The 10,530-nt window shown below is 59.9% G+C and overlaps 1 protein-coding gene across 4 annotated transcripts; it reads left to right on the top strand.

Annotated features, from left to right (window-relative positions):
- Positions 1–349: 349 nt before the first annotated feature.
- On the top strand, positions 350–9,979 carry SIK1 (salt inducible kinase 1). 4 transcript variants are annotated; one of them, XM_060151014.1, is made up of 14 exons: positions 350–445; positions 855–1,025; positions 1,508–1,624; positions 4,216–4,279; positions 4,430–4,591; positions 4,729–4,853; positions 4,942–5,065; positions 5,738–5,961; positions 6,199–6,348; positions 6,772–6,894; positions 7,014–7,230; positions 7,701–7,976; positions 8,666–8,897; positions 9,374–9,979. In XM_060151014.1, the coding sequence occupies exons 2-14, from the start codon at positions 870–872 to the stop codon at positions 9,756–9,758; spliced, it is 2,355 nt and encodes a 784-aa protein (XP_060006997.1). In that variant the 5' UTR covers positions 350–445; positions 855–869; the 3' UTR covers positions 9,759–9,979. The 4 variants fall into 4 exon arrangements, with proteins under 4 accessions (XP_060006997.1, XP_060007000.1, XP_060006998.1 ...); XM_060151015.1 differs by having other exon boundaries at positions 428–558; XM_060151016.1 differs by lacking the exon at positions 350–445 and adding an exon at positions 482–505.
- Positions 9,980–10,530: the final 551 nt, after the last annotated feature.

Below are 10,530 nucleotides of genomic sequence, written 5' to 3'. Positions count from 1 at the left end.
GGGCCTCGGGCGGCCGGCGTCCCTGACGTCACCACCCCGCGGTCGCCGTGGCGACGGCCTCATCAGCGCGCGCGTCAGAGCCGCCAGTCTCTTGGCAACGGCCCGATCTCGCGCTCTCCCTCCGCCTGGCGCTCGGCCGCGCGTCGCTCCGGCGTCAAAAGGACGTCAATGGGGATGTATCAATCCGGCGGCGGCGGCGTGGGCGGGGCCGGCGGCGTGGGGGCGTGGTGGGGGCGGGGCCGGGCGGGCCGGGGCGGGGCCGGAGGGCGGGGCTGGCGGCGCGTGCGGCCAGAGAGCCCGGCGCTCGGCTCAGAGCTGACATGCGGCGCGGCCCGGGCGGCAGGCGGCCGAGCAGCGGGCGGCCGGGCAGCGCGAGCGGCCGAGCGGGCGGCGGGGGCCGCGGAGCGAGCGGCGTCCCGACCTCGGCGCTCCGAGGGCGGCGGAGGTGAGGCGCGGGCAGGCGGCCGCCGTTGGGCTCGGGGCTGCGGACTCCGCGGCCCCGCAGGTGCGCGCGCGGGGGTCGCGGGCCGGGGCGCCGCCACCGGGCTCCGCTTTGTGGTGAGGCTGGCGGCGTAGGGGGGCGTGGGAGCGGGGGTCCGGGTTTCGGGACGGAGCCGAGCGCGAGCGGCGATCCACGCGCCCCGCAGGGCTTGGGACCGGGAGCCCGAGCCGAGCCGAGCGCGGGCGGCGGGCGTGGGAGCGGGGCGCACGTCCCAAGGGGTTCCCGGAATCCGGGGTCGCTGTGGAGCCGGTCGCCGGCGGGGGCGGGTGGCAGCGGGTCCGCGCGCCCGGCGGGCCGGGGGCCCTGGGCTCGGGCCGGCGGGCGCCGAGCTGAGCGCGCCCCCCGCCCGCAGGTGCGGCCCGGAGCCATGGTGATCATGTCGGAGTTGAGCGCGGCCCCCGCGGGCTCGGGCCAGGGACAGCAGAAACCTCTCCGGGTGGGCTTTTACGACATCGAGCGGACCCTGGGCAAGGGCAATTTCGCGGTGGTGAAGCTGGCCCGGCATCGAGTTACCAAAACGCAGGTGCGTGGGGCGGCGGGACCCCGGGGTGGACCCTCCGGGGGTGCACCCTCTGCGGGTGGACACCCCCCCTCCCCGGAGCAGGGGAAGCTGGTGGAATCCCAGCTTGTGGGGTCCTTCGTCCTAATGTCTAAACGCTGTCAGTTTTTAGTTTGGAAAAGGAAAAAAAATGCTTTATATTATGATTATGCATAATTTGTACAAATATTGGGGGACAGCAAGTAGGGTAATGAGCAACTAACCTAGGAGCTCAGCTGGAGCCCTGAAAAGTGAGCCTGCAGACACTTAGAACATTTATTGATCTTTGGCTTTTTAAGTAATATTAATGGTTACTTCCATTATTTTCCTCCCTAACTTTTTGTTACCTTTGGGGACATAAAGTGTTTTAGAAATTAACCTACAGAAAATGAAATGTGTAAATTCGCTTAAATGAGAGGGTTTTTCTTTTTCAAACAAAATATCCTTTATCTATTAAAAATTTGTAGGTTGCAATAAAAATAATCGACAAGACACGATTAGATTCAAGCAATTTGGAAAAAATATACCGTGAAGTTCAGATCATGAAGCTTCTGAGTCATCCTCATATCATAAAGCTTTATCAGGTAAGGACGCAAGTTTGCCTTCCACTGTTACTTCTGGCAAAGTGTATCATTTTTTTAATTTTCAACAACTTAAGTCTCTGAAGGTTGCCCCTCTTTTTGGGTGTTTGTAGGAGTCAGGGGGTTGATTGTATAAGGTGAACAGATTGACTTCTGTAAGCTGTGCAATTATTTTCTTGCTCTTGGATCATAATTCAGATTTGCTTCATTAAAGTTTTGTTTGGTAGTGTTACTCATTCCAGTTTTGAATGCGTGGAGGTCGGTTGTTAAATTTACTATGAAAACAAACAACTAGATCTCTGCATTGCCGCAAGTCAACCATTTAGTGTGAAGGGACGAATCTGAGTGAAACTAGACTCTTCTGCCTTTGCAGATAATTATTAATCTTTAAAACCAGCTGCTCTTACCAGTTTTCGTAAACTTATCTGCGCAAAGGCTGCAGTGAGCATTTGTCTATCCCGTTTCAACCCTTGCATCAAAAACGGAGAGATGAGGTACCTTTGCTGCGGTGAGAGCAAAAGGAACTTGCCGTCTAATCTGCTTTAAGAACGTGCCTCACCCTGTCCGTCTGTTGGTTTGCTTTTTGTTCTTCCTTGGAACTAAAAAATTGTATCTTTGGAAACTAAGTGCTGATTTAATTAGGACAGCAAAGGAATCTCTTACTTAGCCAGGTGCTTCTGCAAATGAACTCGGATCTACTTGCAGAAGGATAAGTTCTTTGCAAATGTTTGATATTACTCCCAGTTGTGTTGGGTGTAAGTTCCTTTTGACGATTCTCACGAAACCCTGTGGATCCGAGATGAATATGGGACGGTGTGGGGATGTGTGTGTGCCCTTGGCAAGGCGAAGCTGTACAGTGTGGCAGGGGAGAGGACTGAGGTTGAAATGACCCCCCGGGGAGGCTGCTGCCCTGGGTTACGGTGAAGGATGAGGTGGAGTCCTGGGGCTCGTGTTCCTCTAATGACAGTTTACTCAGCATCGTTAAGTGCCGAGATCGAGTCACGTGCACTCCAGTTCGTGTTTTGTTTCTGTTGTCATTTTTGAGTCAGGCCGAGATAAGATGTTTCCTCCATGGTCACTGATGTCAGTGCCTGAGCAATGTGCCCAGCCTGTTTCCACAGGAGTGGGCTGAAGCCTGTCTGTCTCTGACTTTGACAAGGGGGATGAGCCAGAGCTTTCCTCATCTTCCTGTCCTCCGCTGACCCTGTGCGGGAGGAGCCCAGTGAGCCAGACGGTAGAGGTCTTTTCTGGGGGTGAATTTTCTCATCATTCCATGAGCTGTTTTAACTGTTTGGAGGCAGGGTTCAGTGGGTAGCAGCGATTGTTATGGCTCTGGTTTTGACACTAGTGTCTAATTTTCTTCCCCTGGCCCGGTCCCCAGAACCTCCGTGAGACGCTTCAGCTCTTTCCTCGAGGTTTTTTTTAAAACTTCAAACACGTTGACTCGTAATTCTTCCTCTGTCTCTTTTTTAAATTGAGGAAAGGGATAAACTTACAGCATGTCACTCTACCACACACGTCCAGGGCAAGGGTAGTTACAAGTGTAGCGAAACTGCATTGTGTTGGCTTTTCTTGTTAGATTTGTGGCTCGAGGCAGTTGTCTTTAAAGTGCCTTTTTAAGGGAATAACTATATTTTGGACCCTGAAGAGATCTTTTTCTGTAAAGATGTATTCTCTCTGTCTCCCTCTGAAATATTTTAAAATACACAGACATGAGTTTGTTTTACTCCTTTCAGTACCAAAGATTTGAATTTGACCTCCTTTCTTAATTAGTTATGTTTTAAAATCTTAAAATTTTTTTTCAACGTGAAATAAAATTCTCGATCAGTAAATGAACCTCTGAGGTGTGTTTGACATTGGCTCTTGCTATTGACACACACGCGGAGGAGTTTGCTGTAGGAGAGGAGTCTTTTGTAGCTTACCTGGCAAAGCTGGCCTCTCACAGCCTCCTGTATCAGGTCAGTAACGCAAGTGGGGCGGGGAATTTGTTATCTATTATTCAGCTCGTGCCGGCCCTGGCTTGGATAATCTGTTGCCTGCTAGGCTTCTAGAAGAAAGGCCTCACAGAACTCTCGCCATCTCTTACTGCTGGGGCCTGCAGAGCCTTCACTTTGGGTGAGGCAAAGTGAGTTAAAAATACCATAGAGGAGAGTTCCAATACAAGTAGATATTTTTGGGAAGCAGAGGTGTTTCGGGATGGATAGGTTAGTGAGGAACTCACCTCTGATTTTCAAAAAACTTTTTCCTTTTTTTTTTTTTTTAACATCTTCATTGGAGTATAATTGCTTTACAATGGTGTGTTAGTTTCTGCTTTATAACAAAGTGAATCAGTTATACATATACATGTGTTCCCATATCTCTTCCCCCTTGTGTCTCCCTCCCTCCCACCCTCCCTATCCCACCCCAAAAAACTTTTTCTGAATCGGGATCCCCTTTGTCTCTTTATTGCGGAAGATTTTCTTTTCTTTCCTTTTTTAAAATAACGAACGTGCTCATTCTGGAGAAGTTAAAAATTTACTGGGGTTCAAGTAGATTATTTATACCGTCGGTATGTTCCCTTTATGTGGTTAAACGTTAGGTCTTTATTTTTTTAGGTTATGGAAACAAAGGATATGCTTTACATTGTCACCGAATTCGCAAAAAATGGAGAAATGTTTGGTAAGCCATGCTGATTCTTAGTATCTGTTGGAAAGAAATGTCCTGATCGCCCCTCCAGCGTTTGGGTCTCCCCAGAATCCTTTCGTTGTGCCCTAGGCGGCGGCCGGACCTTTGGATTTGGGGCTCTAGCTTCCTTTTGTCCGTCCTCAGATTACTTGACCTCCACCGGGCACCTGAGCGAGAGCGAAGCCCGCAAGAAGTTCTGGCAGATTCTGTCAGCTGTGGAATACTGCCACAGCCATAACATCGTCCACCGGGACCTCAAGACCGAGAACCTGTTGCTGGACGGCAACATGGACATCAAGCTGGCAGGTGAGGGGCCCAGGAGTGCGCCCAGCGGGAGGGAGGTGCATGCCGGTGAGGGGCCCCACGCCGTATTGCACAAGCCTTTGAAACTGCAGCCCTGCCGTTGGCACTGCAACTTCATCGCCTGTTTCCTTGTCTCTCAGATTTCGGGTTTGGGAATTTCTATAAGCCAGGAGAGCCTCTGTCCACGTGGTGTGGGAGCCCCCCGTACGCAGCCCCGGAGGTCTTCGAGGGGAAGGAGTACGAAGGCCCCCAGCTGGACATCTGGGTAGGAGCCACTGGTGCAGTGCCTGGGGGGTGCGGGTGCTCGGGGGGCACCGGGGTGCAGGCGCTGACTCAAGTCTGGTCCTCCTCAGAGCCTAGGCGTCGTGCTGTACGTCCTCGTCTGCGGGTCTCTTCCCTTCGACGGGCCTAGCCTGCCGGCCTTGCGGCAGCGGGTGCTGGAGGGCCGGTTCCGCATCCCCTTCTTCATGTCTCGAGGTAGGTGAGTGCCCGGCCTCCTCTGGGCGGGTGCGGTCACCAGCCTGCTGCCCGAGCTGTTGGGTAACCAGGATGAGACTTTGGGGGGATGAGGAGGAATTTATTTCCTGAAATGCCTGCTTGACCGTCTTCTGAGTCTGCCATCGGGCCTGGGAGCCACGCCCATGTCACTGTGGGGCGTTTACTCGATGCCTGCGAGAGAATCCCAACCCACTGGCTGCTTTCTCTTTGCCCGACTTACAGGGCCAGCTGATGCCTACGCGGCTGCTCTGAAGCTGGCTGGGGGCCCAGCAACAGCACTCGGGGTGCTGGCCCCATCCCCTGAGTCTCACCCCTCCCACACTGTGCTTTTCCCTTCCACTTTGGAAGGTGTTGGACAGCTGCTTCCTCACATGCTTGGTCACAGCAGGGTGGGGGAGTCTAGGTGGTGCTCGGTCTGGTGGACGTTAGGACCACGTTCCCCAGGGACCTGATCCCTCGACCCGTGGCCCTCCTTAGCGGCAGGTCTGTGACACCCAGGCCACCGCTCCCGGCCTCAGCGTTCTTTGGGACGGTCACTTGTCTGCTCGCCACGTGCAGGGGAGCCATGTCCCCTGCAGGGACCCAGGTGGGCGCTGGGCACACGCGTGCAGGAGGCCCTCGCGGGCTCAGTGTGCCTCCCTTGCCCCCCAGACTGCGAGACGCTGGTCCGCCGCATGCTGGCCGTGGACCCCACCAAGCGCATCACCATCAGCCAGATCTGGGAGCACAGGTGGATGCGGGCCGACCCCGCCCTGCGGCAGCCCACCTGCCCCGTCTTCTCCTTGCTCGGCTACGCCTCCAGCCTGGGCAGCTATGACGAGCAGGCGCTGGGCATCATGCAGACGCTGGGCGTGGACCGGCAGAGGACCGTGGAGGTGCGCCGCCGGCCTGGCCTGCCATGGGGAGGGTGCGCCTTCCCGGTCGGGGGCGGGGCGGGCCGCCGAACGGGGGAAGCAGGCGCTCGCCAGCCGGGTTAAAACGGGCGCGCGGCTGATCGAAGGGCGGCTCGCCCACGGGAGAGGGTATTCTTGGCCACCCCAGAATGGCGCGGGGGCGGGCTCTTCAGGAGCCCCCCCGCCGGCTGCGCTCTGACCCCGCTTCTCTGCCCGCAGTCGCTGCAGAACAGCAGCTACAACCACTTCGCTGCCATTTATTACCTCCTCCTGGAGCGGTTGAAGGAGCTCCGGCTCGCCCAGCCGCCGGCCCGCCCCGGCCACGCCTGGCAACAGAGGCCCCGGAGCTCGGACCTCAGCGGATTTGAGGTGAGGGGCGGCGCCTTCGATGCCCAGCCCCGAGTCTCTGCCTTGGACTGTGTCCCCAAGTTAGGAATACCCTGCTGGGACATGGCTGGGAGGGCATGCAGGCTGGGCCCCCAGGTCACCTACCCCCTCCCGTTAGGCACTTGGCAGGGGTCCCGTGTGGTGAAGCGGGGTGGGGGTGCCAGCCGTTCTGCTGGGGGTCAGGCCCCGCCCGACCACCCCCTGTTCCTTCACGGCCCCTGGTGCCACCGCTCGGCCGGTGAGGCACTGGAGGGGGCGACACACGTGTCCTGAGCCCGCAGCTGGCGGCCGGCGCCTGTTAAGTCAGCGGGAAGCCAGCCCGGTCTGTTCCGCGACGCTGTGTTGCTTGCGGTCGTCCCCTGCCTCTGTCCCTCACGGCCTCTGTCCTCATCTGCTGGCCCCCAGGTGCCTCAGGAAGGCCCCCCCGGTGACGCTTTCCGCTCCGCCCTGCTCTGCGCGCAGCCCCAGACCTTGGGGCAGTCTGTCCTGCAGGCCGAGCTGGACTGTGACCTCCACGGCTCACTGCAGGTGTGCGAGCGCCTCGCAGGCGGTGTCCGGGGTGGGCCCGTCTGGTTCCCAGCGCTGGTGACGCCCTGGGCCGGGCCTCACGGAGCGCTGGGGTCACCGGCCTCCGTGTGTCCCCACAGCCCTCGCTCTTCCCCGTGGACACCGGTTGCCACGGCGCGTCCCAGTGGCGCTCCGTCCCCCCCAGCGGCCTGCTGGACACGGCCATCAGCGAGGAGGCCAGGCGGGGCCCGGGCCTGGACGAGGAGCAGGTCGCACGGCGGCCCCCGCCTGGCAGCACCGGCCGCAGACACACGCTGGCCGAGGTTTCCACCTGCTTCTCCCCGCGCATCCCTCCATGTAAGCGTCCCCGTGGGTCAGGGACACGCCTGGCGGTGGGCTGTGACGGGCAGCGTCTTCGGGTTTGCCGCTCCTGAATCGCCCGAGGCCACGGGGACCATACTTAGACCTCGCCGGTGGCCCTCGAGTGGCAGGGACAGCGTGGGGTTTAGCTGCCCTCAGGGGCTAGCAGGGCAGGTCCTCGGCCCAGGCCCCTCTGTGTCCCGGGTCCAAGCGCCACCTGTTGGCTGTAGCCGCGCCCCCAGCCCCGTGGTGCTGCCCATCGAGGCTCCCTGGACTCTGGGGGCATCTGGCTGTCGCAGACTTCCTACCCCCAGAGTTGAGGCTAGGGGTGGGGAGGGCACAGCTGTCTGCCCCGTCAGTGAGCCACAGGCCATCTGAGGGCCGGGGCCAGAGCACCTGGACTTGCTGCAAAGGGTGTCGGGCGTCCCCGGGTGCGTCTGGCCTCAGCAGCGCCTGCTGCTCTGCAGGTATCGTCGTCTCCCCCTCCGCGGCCGGTCCTTCCGAAGGCACCAGCTCCGACAGCTGCCTGACCTCTGCGGGTGACGGCCTGGCTGGGCTCAGCGGACTCCTGGTCGCTCAGGGGCTGCCGAGCGCCTGCTCTCCGCTCAGACTGGCCTCGCCACTCCTGGGGACCCAGTCCGCCACCCCTGTGCTGCAGGCGCAGGGGGCCCTGGGAGGAGCCGCCCTGCTCCCCGTCAGCTTCCAGGAGGGCCGGAGGGCGTCAGACACCTCTCTCACTCAAGGTGACTTCCCCTTTCGGCCACTTCTGCCTTCCCTGGGAGACCCGTGTGCACCCCGGGGGGCATCGCTTTGTCCTTAACGGCAGGTGGCAAACCCCTCTCCTAGCTGGTCCTGGTGGAGCAGCTGTGCTCCCTGGGCAGGCCGAAGCTGCTGCCCGGCTTCTAGACACCCTGGCTTCTAGGACGAGCTCACACGGCCTCTAGTAGCTGGTCCTAAGAGCCCAAGAGATGCTTGGGTGGCGGGCATCAGCTCCTGACTTGGAGGAGGATGGTCAGGGAGGCACCCGCCACAAAGGCAACCCATGCTTGGCGGCCGGGGTCTCCTGGCACCTCCCAGGGCTTGTGGGGCCCCCGCCCCCTCCCGAGGCCCCTGCACTGCTCGCGCCCTCCTTCCACGAAGGATCCACTGTCTGCCCAGACGTGTGCTGCTTCAGGGCTGGAACTGCTGTCCCAAACCAAACCCCAAAAGAGACTGATGTCCCAGCCCCAGGAGAGGGGCTGTCGTGAAGTGATGGGGTGACGAGAGGGCCCCTTGACCCTGTAGGAAGGCGTGCGGGTCCCCTCATCCCACCACGTTCACACCACTCGGCCCCGCATACTCCCCTGCTGTCTGGAAGCCCCAGCAAGCGATGGGCCGTCAGGCCAGGGCTGGTGGACGGGTCCGTATACCTGTTGACTTTGCCTGTCCCCAGGGCTGAAAGCCTTTCGGCAGCAGCTGAGGAAGAACGCGAGGACCAAAGGCTTTCTGGGGCTGAACAAGATCAAGGGGCTGGCTCGCCAGGTATGCCAGCCCTCCTCCAGCCGGACCTCGAGGGGCGGCCTGAGCACCTTCCAGCTGCCCGCACAGAGCCCGGGCCTGCACGGCGGCGGGGCTGGCGGCCGGGAGGGCAGGAGCCTGCTGGAGGAGGTGTTGCACCAGCAGAGGTAAGACGCCCGCGTGGCACTGGCGCCGGGGCCTGGGCAGGGCTCGTGTGGCTTGGGCTTTTCCGAGCGGCCTTACCCCCTGAGCTCCTGCTTCTGCACGTAACCAGACAAGCGCTGCCCTGCCCAGGCTGGGGGAGATCTGTGCGGCTCCTTCCCAGTAGCTGGGGGGCGGGGGTGGGGAGCACCGGCCCGCAGTGGGGGAGGGAGGGGGCGGCGGGTAAGAATGTCACGTCTGGTTGGCATCTCTGAGCTGCTACGAAAGCAAGACGGGGAATGAAATGCCAGGAATTGCTCAGGGGATGAGTCACGCCCAGAGTGGCGTGTTCCGAGCAGCTCCAGCCCGTACTTCCACGGGGCGGGCCCTCAGCCCTGGCGGGTGGAAACCCGATCGATCGTGTGGGAGCCTGGCCGGGTGGCGGGGGCAGCCGCGCGCCGGCCGGCACTGACCTGCCTTCCCTGTCCCTCGGCCTGGCCAGGTTGCTCCAGTTACAGCACCACCCGGCGGCCCCACCCGGCTGCCAGCCAGCCGCCCAGCCCCCCCCAGCCCCCTTGGTCCTCGCCCCCTGCGATGGCGCCCTCCTCGTGTCGGGACTGCGGAAGGAGCTGGGGCTGGGGCCCGGCCTGCTGCTGCCGCCCCCGCTGCTGCAGGCCGGGGGCTCCCACGTGGCGTCGGCCGCCCAGCTCCTGGACGCCCACCTGCGCATCAGCAGCTCCACGGCCCCCGGCCCTGCCGCCGTGGCCCCCCAGCCATGCTTCGCCACGCTGTCCCCGAGCCTGGAACCCGCGGGGCTGCCCCAGGGGGACTGTGAAATGGAGGACTTGACCTCGGGCCCGCCGGGCACCTTCGTCTTGGTGCAGTGAGGGGCCCGGCCGGGCTGTGACTTCTCGAAGCAATAATTTCAGAGTATGTGAAGACGTTTCCGGACTCAAAGCCAAGAACTTTTCAGCAGGAAGACAAGCAATACGTTTGGTGTTCTGGCTTTTTAGTTTATATTTTGTTTGATTTTTTTTTTTTTCCCCTTGCACTGAGCAACTGTAACTCCGAGTAGGGACTGGAAACTTTTTGAAGAAAAATAATAATCCAGGGGCCTGTCATTGGGGCGGGTGGATGGGAAGCGGGAGGAGGGCAGCGGGTGGAGCTGGCAGCGCTGTGGTCAGGGTCACGGGGTGGGGGGGGTGGGGAGGGGGTCGCCGATTGCCCCCAGGAAACCGTGGTGTGAGCCGTGCGTCCCCATCGCGTGTGTGTGCGCGTGCATGTGTTAGTGGGTTTTTTTTTAGTTCACAATTCTCCACTTCCTGGAACACTTAGGCTTCACTTGAAAACTGTGAACTTTCTGCTTTACGTATCAGTTCTTGAAAAGCTCTAACGTCCAGCCCAAGAGAAGATAATCTATAAATTCTTGGAATTCTCTCCCCTGAAATTAGAATCCAGAGGATAGTTTTTCTTATTTTAGAGGAGATGTTTTATAAACTGCTCGGGAGCTGGTTTTCCAGGATTCTTCGGAGGGGCTGCAAAGAGGAACCTGGCTGGGGTGGGGGGGCCGCGAGGTGGAGGCTCCCCGTCACTTGGCCTGGAGCCCCAGGGCACCTCCGAGGGAGCTGGGGAAGTCTCTTCCTCCTGCACCTCTTATTT

This window comes from Lagenorhynchus albirostris, chromosome 5, assembly GCF_949774975.1.
Source record: "Lagenorhynchus albirostris chromosome 5, mLagAlb1.1, whole genome shotgun sequence".
In the NCBI taxonomy this organism is placed as follows: domain Eukaryota; kingdom Metazoa; phylum Chordata; class Mammalia; order Artiodactyla; family Delphinidae; genus Lagenorhynchus; species Lagenorhynchus albirostris.
The sequence above is the reverse complement of the archived record's forward strand: the minus strand, read 5'-3'. Positions and strand labels throughout refer to the sequence as shown.

What these genes read in the sequence shown, in the direction of transcription:
- SIK1 (XM_060151014.1), top strand. Translation starts at nt 870, where the DNA reads ATGGTGATCATGTCGGAGTTGAGCGCGGCCCCCGCGGGCTCGGGCCAG. An exon ending in ATCGAGTTACCAAAACGCAG is followed by an intron (nt 1,026 to 1,507) that starts GTGCGTGGGGCG and finishes AAAAATTTGTAG; the next exon opens with GTTGCAATAAAAATAATCGA. An exon ending in CTCCCCGCGCATCCCTCCAT is followed by an intron (nt 7,231 to 7,700) that starts GTAAGCGTCCCC and finishes GCTGCTCTGCAG; the next exon opens with GTATCGTCGTCTCCCCCTCC.